The 15,929-nt window shown below is 32.0% G+C and overlaps 1 protein-coding gene across 1 annotated transcript in view; it reads right to left on the reverse strand.

Moving 5' to 3' along the window:
- Positions 1-14,246, reverse strand: part of LOC140444126 (neuronal acetylcholine receptor subunit non-alpha-2-like) — a 34,883-nt gene extending 20,637 nt beyond the window's left edge. The window contains exons 1-6 of the mRNA XM_072535799.1: positions 14,108-14,246; positions 9,302-9,628; positions 7,336-7,490; positions 5,552-5,692; positions 4,337-4,381; positions 1,649-1,755 (exon numbers count right to left, since the gene is read on the reverse strand). Of these exons, the coding sequence (XP_072391900.1) occupies positions 1,649-1,755; positions 4,337-4,381; positions 5,552-5,692; positions 7,336-7,490; positions 9,302-9,628; positions 14,108-14,183 (851 nt within the window). The 5' untranslated portion in view covers positions 14,184-14,246. The remainder of the gene's footprint in view (positions 1-1,648; positions 1,756-4,336; positions 4,382-5,551; positions 5,693-7,335; positions 7,491-9,301; positions 9,629-14,107) is intronic.
- Positions 14,247-15,929: the final 1,683 nt, after the last annotated feature.

Raw genomic sequence — 15,929 nt, forward strand, 5'->3', positions numbered from 1 at the left:
TTGGCATTTCGATAGTTCCAACATTCAGAAGATACTGTTATTCAGATTATTATTTACCGAGTTACAGTTGTTTGCAGTTTTTTTTATTTTTAAATGTATAATTACATTGTACGTTGTCAAATGATGACAATATTGATTTGGGTACCGTCCATCGACAGTTCTCCATTTTCACCTATGTAACCAGGTCTTCTGTCCAAGTTCTCTTCAGTCTTCGTTCCTCCATTGGTGGCTGATATAATTCACTGATAATTTGGCTGTGGTGCGTTAAATTGCGAATTTTGGCCGTGTTGGCTTGAAGTGATATGACATCTTTTACCGTTGGTACTCCTAGGTCGTTGTGGATGGCCAAGGGGCGTTAGCTATCATAAGCAGTGTTTTTGATTGGAAGGTATGCAAAATTTTTGTGTTTGAAGGCTTGCTACAGCCCCAGAGTTCTACACCGTAAGTCCATATTGGTTTTAGTATGACTTTGTAAAGCAGTATTTTGTTTTCCAATCGCAGTTGCGACTTTCTGCCAAGTAACCAATTCATTTGTTTTAATTTTGTATTGAGCTGAGTTTTTTTGGTGTTAATGTGTTGCTTCCAGGTGAGCTTTCGGTCCAAATGCAGCCCAAGATATTTCACAACGTCTCTAGCAGGCATGGTCACATCGTTTAGAATAAGTTGTGAACAAGTACGTCTTCTTGCTGTAAATGTGATTTAGGCTGATTTTTCGTTATTGGGAAAATACCATCCAAACTGAGCAATGGCTTAAAAACCGGAACTCTGCTTCATCGATTACAACCAATAAACAATGGTTTTCTGAATTAAAATGCGGCCGTACTGACACCAATGATACTGAATACTCTGGAAGGCCAAATGATGCAGTTATTCCCAAAAACATCGAAAAAATGCTGAAAATTATTATAGAAAACAACGAATTAATGAATCTCGGCGCTGTTTGGACATATTTATTTGGAATAAATCCGAGTTTTTGTATGGATATGTCACAATGGATGAAAGATGGATCTATCATTTCACTTTTGAATCAAATCGGTAGTCATCTGAGTGGACAGCACCCAGAGAAAACCGAAAGGAGACCAAAGGCTATTTGAAACGTGGAGAAACAATCAACAGCGACTACCGTATTGGTTTATTTGAGCGTTTAAAGGGCAAACTCGCAAATAAAAGGCCTTATTTATTCAAGAAAAAATTGTTGTTGTCCACAAATTGGGTTTTAAGTTGCTTCCGTGAGCATCATGTAGTCCAGATCTGACCCCTAGCGATTACAACCTTTTCGATCTAAAAAAATGCTCCGTGGCAAGTGATATCGCTCAGATGAAGCAATCGCCAAAACTGAAGCCTATTTTAAAGGCAAAGATAAATCTTTTCACAAAGGCACCATCGAAAAATTAGAAAAGTGTTAGAATGATTGTATCGCCGCTATGGGAGATTATTTTGGCGAAAAAAGTATAATTTTTGCAAAAAAATGTTGTTTTATTAGTTAGGCCTGGGACTAATTGAGGTTAAGTAAATAACATAATCGTTATTTGTAAATTATTTCACAGCCTCCTATAATTAAAATTTTTTCGGTGGCTCTATCTCTATACTTAGAAAACGTCGCTATATAATATGTATCAAAGCATTTTTATTATACAAACAGACTTACTTGTACAAACATAAATCGGGTTGCCAAATTTCTCTTCTAAAAATATGCATAACTTGTATTCCACTATAATTATGTGGGTTCCATCTAAGTTTTTCGTCTTGCCAACCCTTAGAAAAGAAAAAAGTATCAAAAAATAACTGCTAGAAAGTATCTTAAGAAGATAATAAACCAATCGTAATAATTAGAGTGTGGACATTAAGTCATGTTGAGTTAAGTAATCCCTATAGAGTAAGGGTTATAGACTAATAACTAGAGTCTGGATTATATGCAAAATGTATATGCATATTTAGGCTGAATATTTCTTATGTTTTTCATAAAAATGTATCAAATAAGCTATTAAGAAATTATAATAAACCTCGTCAGCAGTCTACAGAAGTGTTTTCAGATTCAGCATACGTCAGTTGGGCAAGAAACTTTTGCAAAGGATTTAAAAGGAAAATAAATTGTGTCAAAAATTTTTGAAAACTTATTGCAAGATTGAAGATTCCATCAATATGAATATGATAACCTTTTGATTTGTTACCTAAAGTTGCTACTCAAATATTAAATTTAAATAATTGTTGGTAATGTGATACCCTTTTGACTCGTGGATTCTCATCGTACAAGTAGTGTGCATTATGGGAGTTAAATATACCTTGTCGCGTAAAGCTGGCCTCGTCCGTAAAAACAATGTATTTTAAAAATTTGACTTGAGGACTGTCCTTTTTTGCAACGTTTCACAAAATCCGTTTGCTAATCTCGTATTAACGATCACTCCGGGCATTCTCATAGGATATGCCCTTCAGTTTCGTCTTTTAATTCACACTTCCTGCATAGGGGTGTGTCTAATAGCCCCAGTGTGTGAAGGTAGTTACTTAGTTAATAATGACCAGTTAAAAAACCAACTGTCAAGCGTAGGTTTTTCCTAGTCATTCCCAAGTACTTCTTTGATGCTGACTTTTCAACCTGGCAAGTCTACATCCTTATCCTTCCTCCCATTTTTTCACGGTTTGCGTATGGTAGTGACATTCCAAAAATTCTGCGCATGTTTTAGTTGACCAAAAAGATCCCCAGGTCCTAAAAGTCTTAGATCTGTCGCCTTCCTAGCCAATTGGTCAGCAATGCGGTTGCCTTTATTCCTATCGTGTCCTTTAACCCACCTTAGGATGATGGTATTACCATCTGAAGCTTGAGTTAGTGAGTCGTGACACTTCATTACTAACTCTGATGTGACACGTGGTCTATTCAAGGTTAATAGCACTTGTAAACCCCTTAATAAATAATTTCTGAAAGCACCACTACGTGTACAGGTATATGGACTCTCTGTCTGATATTCACTAGTTATTACATACATGGTTAAAAAACTATTGCTTTTGAACATTTTGAAGAGTTCTATTCGAGCGTTGCCTGGTTCCGTTTCTTTATTAGTTTTGACTAATTTTCTGACATGACAAATACTAGATTTTAAAATTTATAAATCTTTGGCATAAGCTACATGATTATATAGCTTTCTTCTCTTAGAGCATACTCTACGTATGAAATTTTCCTTATTTTAATAGTTTTCAATATCTCACGAACAACATTTGCTCTATTTATCACAGCTTCATTGATCTGTGTCGCTGTGCAAAATATTCGTAACATTTTTATATTCAACTACATCTTAAACATATCTAAGCGAGTGATCGTATCAGCTTTCAGAGTCCGGGTCTCGGTGTCATATAACAACACTGTCCATATAGTATTTGATCGTTCTTTGACGTAATTTTAGACTCTAGAGAGAACAACCCTTAGAGATAAAATAAAGGAAATAAAAAGGACAGTTCGTAGCTCTACCAATTCAGACTAACACAAAGCACTGTGTAGGCCCCGAGAATAAAGACCTTTCACCACGACATCCTACTAAAAAAATCAATAAAAAACATAAAAAAAAGCCACAAAAAAAATCAAAAAACAATAACAAAAAACCGGTGCAAACCACCCAAAAAAATTAATAAAACTCAAAAAACTGAGCACGTAGGGGCCAAATTATTGAACACCAAGTTTCCGAACTGGGCATCGGCCCAGGGTGGAGGCTTGACGCCCAAGCAAGCAATTTCAGTTCCGCGGGTAAGTCATAAGAGGATTACAGGAATAAGAGAATCACATGAATAAGAGAATCATAGGAATAAGAGGATCACAGGACTCCCACACGAAGAGCATTTGGCAGATAGTTGTGCCCCTATCGCGCATCATAGTGCTATATGGGGGAAAGGGATGGTCTGGTGCATCGGAGCAAGGTAAAGTGACTCGTGTTTTACTCGAGTCAATACACCTCGCTCCAATGAATTGTTACACTCGAACGTAAGTCTTAGGGGTGAACATGTCTCACAAGCTGGGTTTAATTACATCGCTTGCTTGCTTGCTTGACGTAATCTTAGGTTTAGGCTGTGGTTACAAAAGAATGATTTCATTTTTAGAAACGTTGTGCAAGCTTCTTTAATTCTGCATTTGATCTCTTCAGTTGGGTAGTTGGGTGTAGTTGCTCTCAACATTTTGTTGACCTATCTGTAAGAAAGCATTGTCGTAAAGGCCCTGAAGACTATAATATTGATTCTCACTCCAAACTTCTAAGACCTAATTATCTTAAATTAAAAATGTTTAACCACGAAATACAGAATTATCACCGATGAATTGAAAAAAAGGTTAATTTTTTCTAAATATAAATTTTACCATCTTTGTTACTCCCAAAACTTCTATAACTGATCGCTTTTCATCCTGAAAACAAAAATAAAGCAAAAATTTAATAAACCGAAAAATGATTATATTATACTTATAAGATACTACAGATTGAAAGCTACCTCATCCATTCAAAAATCATAATTTATGTGACACTTCACTTCCGTACATCAGGATGGATGTAGTATTTTAAGACCCACATTCGAAGATTTAAAGGAACTTCAGGTCGAAAGAAATAGTTAATAAATTTAACGAAGGCACTTGTAGCCATTAACCTTAAAGTGCTTAAATTTTTCAATCCGTTCAATGGTTCTATTAATTATTACCCAATAAGCTTTCCTTTGTTCTTCTGATTATCATCAACTGGACTCTTGCTATGTTAATATTAAGTCCGTACTCCTCTTTGTTCTATTCACGATATTAACTATTTCTGGCAGCTCCTCTATACCGCCTGCTTTTATAGCTCTGTCCTTAGCGTATATTAAATTAATAGAAATATCATTCATTACGATACTCGATACTTTCGTTCTGTTGTGCAAGCTGAAATATCTTTTATAAATTAATGCTGTACAAAAGTAGGTAGAAAATGCAACCCTGTCTCACACCTTTGCTTATTTTTGGTATCAAGTTTCTTTGATATTGCAAAGAAAGGATAATTTCTGCTAACCTATTAGCATCTTTCCATTGTTCTTATGCAATCGGCATTAGAGTTTGCTTTCCAAGAGCATCAGGATTTCCGGGTTTATACCAGCTGGTCTAACCGCCGCCGTATGATTTTTGAAAATGTAGATTGCCTATTCTACTTCTGAGTAATATTAGTGGTCCAGTTGTCTATATTTCCGCCATGATTATAGAGAAAACAGTAGTAGGTATATACATTTGCCTGATTTTTCATAGTTTTTTGTGAACGTCACAATTCTGTTATGTTTCTTCACATGTGCCTTTTGTGACTTAGAATATTGTGTGAAACTACCTCTAAATAACTTTTGATGTCTTTTCATTGTTGTTCGTTGTCCTTATTTTTGTTTGCCCCAGGGTAGGTTGAAGAATATAAAATGTATTTTTAATGACAAGTTGTTCTTTTTGATAAAACTGCAACAGCATTTCTGCTCGTTCATTCCTTTCTACCAATCCAAAAGCACCACTAACTTGTTTACCTTGGCATTAAACTACTCTTATACTACAAACATTTAAAATAGGAATACTTACTAATGCTACGTGGTTGATATTAATAGCCAATGACACTGTGGTAGTAGTGTTAAAATGTTTAACAGGTCTAACGTATGGATTATAATGATAGAGATAATCTTTTCGGAGTCTATCAAGATCTGTCAAAGGTCTTTGTATCTCCTAAAATAAAAATAGTACAGTAAGATAAACATAATTTAGGATATTCTTTGAAAGATGGCGCTGACTAAAGTAAGTGCATATTTGTGAGCGAGTAAAATTTTATAAAAATTAATTAAAATAATTATAAATAATTGTGTATCAACTAAAACTAATCCCACTAATAATGTGTTGATCAAAAGTTTTTTAAGTGAGAGAGCAAGATATAAGAAGCGTCAATTACAAAGTGAGAAAATACTGTGGACAAATCCATTTCAAATAGCCGTGAAACCAATAGTTTGTATGTGAATAATATGCTGTTATGGAATTATTGCAATTATGTTTTGATGAAAAAATCCAACATTGAAAATATAAAAAATTCCTTTTTTAATTTTCCAAAAAGTGGCACGTCAAGTATGAACTAAATTAGATCGTTTAGAATCGATACGTCGAAATATGTGTGTGATAAGGATAAATATAATAAATACGGAGACTTTGTCTTGATAGTTTCAACTATAACAGAAAAAAATACTAGAATGAAAAAAGACTAAGTCGATATTGCAGTGTATCAACAAATAGATCTACAAAAACTTTATACAATAAACATATTACAGGATTCTACTTCATGTACATACTTAAGTGAAGACAGTTTCAACAGTTGGATTTTTGGATGAATATCACTTGCATAGTGAAACAACTGAAAACTTGACGAACTGTTTAAATAAAAATGCTACAGGTATAATTGAGAATAAAGAAACAAGGTTCAACATTAGACACGATAAGTATGATTTGCTGCAGTTGATCGTTGAAGAAAAGATCGAAGGAAGACGAGGCATCTTACGTAATAATTTCTCTTAGCTGCAAAACTTTACAGTTGATGTGGAACCTCCGATAAGAAGATAAACATAAAGATGAAGAAGAAAAAACAAGATTTAAGGTGTCGTATCCATTGGATTATAGAAATGATGGTTTCATTCAGTTATCTCTTTAAGAGAGTCATAGTTACGATCGCACACGGGGGTCTAGTGAGCCTTTCCAGTCCCCAAACGTTCAATGTCTTTTTTAGAAGACAGATGCGATCTATTCGAGTACTATCATCTTGCTAGTGAATCTGTTGTTTCGACACACTGCAAGTTACACCGAGCTCATCTCGCTTCAAGAAGGATAGGTAGAATATCTATATCGGTGTCTATCACTAATACAATTACATTTCTAAGAACAACTTAGCCACTGGCCATTAACAACACGGCCACTGTTAGATGGTCTTAGTTCCCAAAAAGCACAATGGTTCAATGGTTCGTCAGTTTGATTTTAATTTTAGGAATTTTATAAAGTACCCAACAAAACCAAAAGTGATTGTTCGAATATAATTAGCGATTATGATAATACCCAAAAACAACAAACCGACTTAACTTAGTAACAAGCTATTTACTAAACATACACAATACAGATTAACATTATATATCATATGCAACTGTGTGAATTACCAGTGATCCAAGCTATAAGATGAAATAAAACAATTATTTGTTTATGGTGGTCATTCTAAAATATATCTTGATGGTTTAGAAAATATTGTTTAACGTATATTTCGGCAGATTGTTAAAACTTTTTTTGCTTTATTTAGGCATCTCTTCATTTCTTATACATGTAATATTCTAGATACCTACCTCAGTTTCATGTTTAAATTCACAATCAAAATACCATTTAGCCTCCACACCAGACCATGTACTAAAACTTATTACTTTTAAAGGAAGAGGATCTGGGTCTACCCACGAAATAAAAGGCAGTTCTTCTCCTTCTTTACCAACAGCTATATCTCCATCTACAAATTAAAACCGTACACAATATAATTAAACAATATATATATATATATATATATATATATATATATATATATATATATATATATATATATATGAAAATATATGAATATATGTATATATATTGAGATGATTGGTGTTTAAAGAAAATAATTTATAAATTATATACTAGATAATATTAGATATAAAAAGTATTTGGTTATTTTAAGAAGTTATATACTAGAGAATTTAATAAAAATTATTTATGTGGGGGCATTTTTAAGAAATTAGCATGTAATAAGTGTAAAAAAAAGTTTTATTTTAGTAATTATAATGTTGTAGATATATTTAAGTGAGCCATGTAACTAGGCAACCAAAAATACTCTTTAAAGTGACGTTTAAGTAATGATTACGAATATAAAGTGGGGTTATAATAATATGTTGTTTAAAATGTGTAGTTTATTAAATTAGAGTGTTAGTTTCTGATTTAAGTGTATATTCTGATCTGAAAAGCCTAAATGTCAACAAAATTATCAATAGAAAATTAAAGAATTCTCCAGAATACAGAATTTGACCTCTGTTTACGGTAGAACATTCTCGAATAATGGTTATGTCTGTGGATCGAACATATACTTTTTCCAGAACATCCATATAGAAGAAATAGAACAAAATCGAATAGGATTTCTTACTTTTTCCAGAACATCCATATAGAAGAAATAGAACAAAATCGAATAGGATTTCTTACCAGATGGTTCTGGAAGATTGAAAAGGTATAAATACTTGGTGATTTGGATTCAAGATGGCCAGTTTAGTATGAAAGTTAGCATGAAATAAGCCATTCAGTTAGTAAGAAGAAGTCAGATCAAATATAGTCAGTCAGAAGGTCCAATTGTTCAATATAGTGCAAACAGTTCATTTAGGCATTCAGTGAAAGAAAGGTACAAAATTTTGTTAATATAATTTAGTTAGTTTCATAACAATTTCAATTTTGAAGATAGTTTGTTTAAATTTTACATTGTCTCTAGAATTTAATTAGTTTAATAAGAATTTTAATTTAAAGATAGTTTATTTTAAATTTTACATTGGTTATGTTAGATATATATGTGTGTTTCATAATAGATACAATAAAGATAATTTAAAAAGTACTTACAAACTAATTCTTTGAGAACCGCGATAAAAACCCTATATTATTAAATAAACACTCATTGCTCATCATTCACAAACAATACATCATAACAATATATATATATATATATATATATATATATATATATATATATATATATATATATATATATATATATACGTATAATAAAGGTAGAAGGTTTCCAGAGCAACAACTAACTCATCCACGAAGGAAGCTAAGCTACCTAAGTAAAGGCTATACCTGCCAAAACGTTTAGAACGTTTCAAACAACAAGAAAAAGATTAAGAAGGTATCGGTATAGCTCGCGTTTTTTTTCTTTGTATGCCCTTTGTTGGGGCATACCTTCTACCATTATTTTACTATTAAACGTGGTACTTGTGAGAGAACTTTTTCTAAGCTAAGCATAATAAAATCAAAACTTCCATCGACAATACTGCCAGACCTTTAAGAACATTTAATGGTGCCTTTTGTTAAACCAGAACTTGCTGTAAATATAGATAAATATAGGGTAGGTGACAAATTAAAAAAAATCGTATTATTCCAGCGACGAATAGTGTTGTAATGTGTTGTTATAATAATTTTTTAATGTCAATCTGGGCGCGATTTTCAGTATTAAAACTCATATTAAAAAAAATTGGCCACCTATGTTGAGCAGTATTAGACTTTAATGACTAATATAGTACCTACCTTTCGTGATATGAAGCCAAAAAGACTGAGGATCCAGCGCATTCAACAACCCCTTCACCCTTACCGAAGACTTGACATCAGACTTCTGTTTTCTTCTTATATCGCAAAACGTATTTCCTCCGGCACCGATAACGATCTCGTAAGCCGGATCTGTCTTTTGAACCTTGTCCGATGAAGCTAGGAGAATATGCGCATCACTGGGAGCTAGGACTGAGAAATGAAAGTCCAGGAGAAGAGTGTCGTTTGCGCTGGGAGTCTCAGAGATGCTGTAGAAATCTTTGTAGACACTTCCAGAGCGTGAGTAGTGCGTTTTGCATTTGGAAAGATCTAGAAACAAATTAAAATAAATCAATCAAACCAGAATAATTGAATGTGTAGTTACTACAGGTTCACTTAAACTCCTGAACATTCCTATTTATCTGCGTCTTCATCTTAGAATGCAACTATCTAAAAAAACTAAGATTGAACAGTCACCATCTTCCAAAGACACAAAAGGGTTGGAGCAAGCATGTCAAGCTTACCACAAAATCCGTTTAAAAAGGTAAAATCAACACAAACAACAATAAAATGAAGAATGCTTAAAGTGTCACTCTGAGACAAGATTAAAATTACCGAAATAAGACCAAGAATAAAAGTCAGGGACATCGTAAAGGAGGTGATAAAAGGTAAATAGTAATAGGGATGCAACATAGTTAGATATGACGATAACATACAAGCATGGAGAATCCTGGAATGAAGACCAGGAGAGATATGGGATAGACAACATAAAGATCAGTGACGTATAAGCAGTGGAGGAGATAGGTGCAGGACAAAGTCAGATGGAAGCAATTGGGAAACAACTACATTCTGGAGTGGATGGATAAAGGTTGGCAAAAGTTGACAAAGAGATATGGCTATAAAAAGAAACTTGATAGTGTTCGATAAAATTAATATAAACCATGGTGTAAGACAAGAATAAAGTAAATACTTACTTACTTAATCAGTAGACCCATTTGTACCTTTCGGTGTTGGGCTTGTATATAACTAAGCTAAGTAATTAACTTTCATTATTCAATATATAGAGGCGATCTGGTTGTAAACTCAAAAATATATAGACTAGAAGCAAAATAGTAACAATTGGACAATCATAAAAACTGTAACAGCAGAAAGGAAGCTTCAGAAATACTCTTTCAACCATACAATGCACCCTTCATCTAACAATTAGCTTTGTTATTGGGAAAATAGGATAATTTGAGATATCAATTTTTAAAATATCCTCTCAATTCACCAGATTTTGTTTCTTCAGAATTTCGTCTCCTAAATCTTGAGACATTTTTTGAAACAAAGCCCTTTGACAACATTTTAAAAATCTTTTGAAAGAGTATTTCAGTGAAGAAAACCAGATTTATGTTAAAAAAAGGTTGTTAAATTATTAATGAATGGGAGAACTTTACTTATATCAGTTTATGAGACTTTAAACAAGAAAAAGAAAATAGAAAGCAAAGATAGAGAACTGAATATTTATCGATCAAAACAGAAGGGATGAGCTCTGCTAACAAACACAAACTGATCACAAACGGAAAAGAATAAGAGGTTTAAGACGTCTCTTTTGAAGAATTAATTACTATTTAACTGGGAATAAGCCACAATTAAAGGTTAAAATACGTTTATTGACGTTTCAATTTCCACTTCGGAAATCGTTCTCAAAATACAAACATTAGTAAATTAAACAAATTTTGTTTTTGTTACTTAGTGAAAAATTCTTCTAATAATTTAATTTTATCTGACTCATCTATATTGACAATTCAGACATACATTATACATTTTAAAGAAGATGACTTTAAAATGATATTGCCAATATTGTTGAGTTGCGTTCCTGGGACGACTTTACTTATAAGATAGTTCATTCGATTACATGAAATCAACTTTAACTTGAGAATATCCGTCAGAAAAGATCATAACATGTAATTCGTCTTTAAAAAGACAAATACATGCCATGATGACAGTAAAATTCTCCTGTTAGTGATTCCATAGTAAATTATGAGGGAAAAACCAGGAAAAAAACCTCATAATACTATCCCGACATGGTAAGTATTTGATCTTGCATTTAGTTTACCTTCAATAAATACCAAATTCCGATTTTATATGTTTGTTATTTAAAAAATATAAATTATGTATTCTCTATATGTTACTGACTTACCAATACTGGTATTTTCTTTTTAATAACTTCCTCTTTCAATATGGGTAACCAGATCCTACTACATTCTGCCGAGGAATTCGCGACACAATTGGTCTCATTTAGCATAATTAGAGCCACTTCTTTGATTTTTCTCTTTTTACCATCCGTTTCTTTTAGGACTATATTTGAATCATTCCATTGAACCCTATGTTCATTATCCCAAGCATGTTTACATATTTGAGATCTATCAAATTCTCTATTTTTAATATAGGATTGATGTTCACTTATTCTAACATTTAATGGCCTTGATGTTTCACCTAAATAAAACTGATCGCATTCACAAGGTATTTTATAAATGCAATTCTTTGTCCTTTCTTGTTAGGTTTGGTTTTGGACAAGGAGAATTCATGGTACTACAAATGGGTCTAAGTGTTTATTTAAATGAATTCTCCTTGTAGTGAACTATCAAAATTTTTATTAAATGTTTTAAAACCAATTGCAAATAAAAATGACACATTTATAAAAAATACACAACATTTTTTAAATAAATTATCAAATATTGAATTTAATTCAAATAATACTTTAGTAAGTTTTGACATAAATAGTTTATTTACGAATGTGCCATTAGATAAGACTTTAAATATAGTCAAGACAAAATTAGGGAGTGATGATACATTGGCAACTAGAACAAGACTAAATATATCAGCTATAATGGAGTTAATAACAGTATGTACTGATAATACATATTTTCAACTAAATAATGAATTCTATAAACAAAGTTTTGGACTAGCAATGGGCTCTAGTTTATCTCCATTATTAGCCGATATATTTATGGAAGATTTTGAAACAAATATTATTTCTAAACAAAATTTAAAACCCTCAGTATGGTGGAGATATGTAGATGATGTATTCTCAATATGGCCTCATGGATCAGAGTTGTTGGACACATTCCTAAATGATATAAACGATAAAGAAGAGACAATAACATTTACCATGGAAAAGGAATATAATAACACATTACCTTTTCTGGATGTTTTAATCTCTAAGAACGATACTGGATACGAAACTCAGGTGTATAGAAAACCAACACACACCAACAGATATTTAAATTTCAAATCAAATCACAATATTAATATTAAAAAGGGAATCATTAAATCCTTATACGATAGAGCCAAAATTACTTGTTCTAACGAAAATTCGTTCTTGGAGGAGAAACATTTGTTAACATCTGTTTTATTAAAAAATGATTATCCTTTATCGTTTATAAATAAGGAATTTTCAACAATCGATCGAATAGAACAAAACAACTTAGAACGAGATCCTACAGCATATACAAGGGATAATACGAGGAAAATAACAATACCATATATAAAAGGATTATCGGAAAAGCTTAAAAGGATAGGAAATAAATTCAACATTTCAACAACATTCAAAACGACAAACACGTTGAGATCTATTTTGTCCAAAACCAAACCTAACAATGAACAAGAAAGGACAAAGAATTGCATTTATAAAATACCTTGTGAATGCGATCAGTTTTATTTAGGTGAAACATCAAGGCCATTAAATGTTAGAATAAGTGAACATCAATCCTATATTAAAAATAGAGAATTTGATAGATCTCAAATATGTAAACATGCTTGGGATAATGAACATAGGGTTCAATGGAATGATTCAAATATAGTCCTAAAAGAAACGGATGGTAAAAAGAGAAAAATCAAAGAAGCGGCTCTAATTATGCTAAATGAGACCAATTGTGTCGCGAATTCCTCGGCAGAATGTAGTAGGATCTGGTTACCCATATTGAAAGAGGAAGTTATTAAAAAGAAAATACCAGTATTGGTAAGTCAGTAACATATAGAGAATACATCATTTATATTTTTTAAATAACAAACATATAAAATCGGAATTTGGTATTTATTGAAGGTAAACTAAATGCAAGATCAAATACTTACCATGTCGGGATAGTATTATGAGGTTTTTTTCCTGGTTTTTCCCTCATAATTTACTATGGAATCACTAACAGGAGAATTTTACTGTCATCATGGCATGTATTTGTCTTTTTAAAGACGAATTACATGTTATGATCTTTTCTGACGGATATTCTCAAGTTAAAGTTGATTTCATGTAATCGAATGAACTATCTTATAAGTAAAGTCGTCCCAGGAACGCAACTCAACAATATTGGCAATATCATTTTAAAGTCGTCTACTTTAAAATGTATAATGTATGTCTGAATTGTCAATATAGATGAGTCAGATAAAATTAAATTATTAGAAGAATTTTTCACTAAGTAACAAAAACAAAATTTGTTTAATTTACTAATGTTTGTATTTTGAGAACGATTTCCGAAGTGGAAATTGAAACGTCAATAAATGTATTTTAACCTTTAATTGTGGCTTATTCCCAGTTAAATAGTAATTAATTTAAAATGCCACAAGAAAATAGCTTCAGAACATCTTTTGAAGAAGTAATAAATGCGTAACTCTGAAATGGAGAAGGAGAAGAAAAAAGGCTTATTTTTCATGTTCATTCAAAGAACAAATTCATTGTTTTTACTGGTAAACTCAAAAATTATTTTATCCTCATATATGATTAGAACAATTCGACTTTTTATATAAAAAGTACTAGCTTTAAGTTATATTTACCTATATCAGACTGATTATACATTTTGGCTTGCACAATCGCAAAACATAAAACCACTACACTGCATTCTTGGAACATTTTTCTTTATTCACTGTTAATATAATCAATAACAACTGAAATGCAGAAAAAATATGTACCGTCTATCAACATGAATTTCCTGTATATATCAAATTTATCTAGACCAACAAACAATTTGTCAATGATACTAGTAAGATTCTTTTGGCTTTGAATGATTTTTTAATCTAAAAGGATGTTAGATTAGTATAAAAAATGATGAATATTCTTGTTTAATAAATTTTATATTTCAATTGCAAGTTAGTAAATTTCATACATTTTTTTTCTGTTTTTTGTGCATCTTCTTAGTGTAAATTTGAATGCTCAGATAAGTTGCACAACTTATGTTGCCTCTTGTTATGAAATTTTTATTATAATTGAATAGAAGAAGCTTATTCAGATTTAAGTGAAATTAAAGCTGACATTAAACTACAACTAAACTGCTCATGACAGCAACCTAAACCTAAATTTTAATCAATAAAAAACTCACGAAAAACCCTTTTAAATTATCAGTGCGTAACATCAAATTACTCGTAGATAAAAACATGGCTCTTAAAGAAATTCATTACTCTCTAGATAGCCTAAAAAATATTACATCTATTCCAGATGACATTTCACCTATTTTCTTTAAACAATCTTCCTGAGACATCATGTAATGCTTGTAATCTTCTTTACTTATAACCCCAACAAACCCAAAGACCACTCCATGTCGTATCATCAAATCTCCTTGACATTTAGTATGTACAAATTGATGAAAGATTTATAAAATAGTAGAAGACTACTCCCCACATCAAAGTAGTTTTCTCAATGGCAGATCCACTACCGACAACCTCTTAATGCTGCAATTTCTGATTCATTTTTATATAATCAAAAATGGCTAGGTGTCTTTATTGATATTCTTCTTCTTCTTCCTCTTTATAATTAATTCTGCTTATTCATTGACGGATTAATACCTCTATGGAAGGTTGTCACTCCATATTTTGCGGGATCTTCCGATGCTTTTGTTGGTTGACTACTGTTGTTTTAGTTTTCTGAAATGAGATTATCATATTAAATTCTTTTGCTCTTATGTTAAATCTGTGGACCAGCCTTTACAGACTGTCTTCATCTTGGGCCATGTAAATGAATAAGGCCAGACAAATATAGACTCTTTCTGGACCAGAATAAAGGAAAACATTGAAGCAGCAGCAAAAGATAAAATAGGAACAAAAAATCATTGGTTTGACGATGAAGGCAAGAATGGATCAAAAGAAAAAAATGAAGCCTACAGAAAGATGCTTACCCGACTAACTAGAACAACTGTAGAGAACTACCAGACAAAAAGAAGAAAATAAAGGTGAATTCACAAAAGAGAAAAACGAAACTACTTAAATAAGGAACTTAAATATATAGAAAACCTCAACAGAGAGAAAGAATTTAAATCATTCTATAATAAAGTTAACATCAACAGAAAAGAATTCAACCACAAGGCAATGCAGAACACAGAATGGCGACCTATTAACAACAAGAAAAGATGTATTGAATAGATGGTTGGAATACTAGTACCAGGCACTTAATATAAAGGAAGAAGAAGAAAACCTGAAAAACGAAAGAGATGAGGTAAGGGGAACAGACAAGAGGGAGAAAGAACCACCAACGATTCTTGATGTTAAAGTTGCAGTTGAAAAACTAGCCAGAAACAAATCACCCGGAATAGATAATCTCCCAGCTGAACTATATAAAAAAAGGTGGCCACGATACCATAATTCCATTACAGCAGCTTATAAAAGA

The sequence above is a fragment of the Diabrotica undecimpunctata genome, chromosome 6, assembly GCF_040954645.1.
Source record: "Diabrotica undecimpunctata isolate CICGRU chromosome 6, icDiaUnde3, whole genome shotgun sequence".
NCBI lineage: Eukaryota > Metazoa > Arthropoda > Insecta > Coleoptera > Chrysomelidae > Diabrotica > Diabrotica undecimpunctata.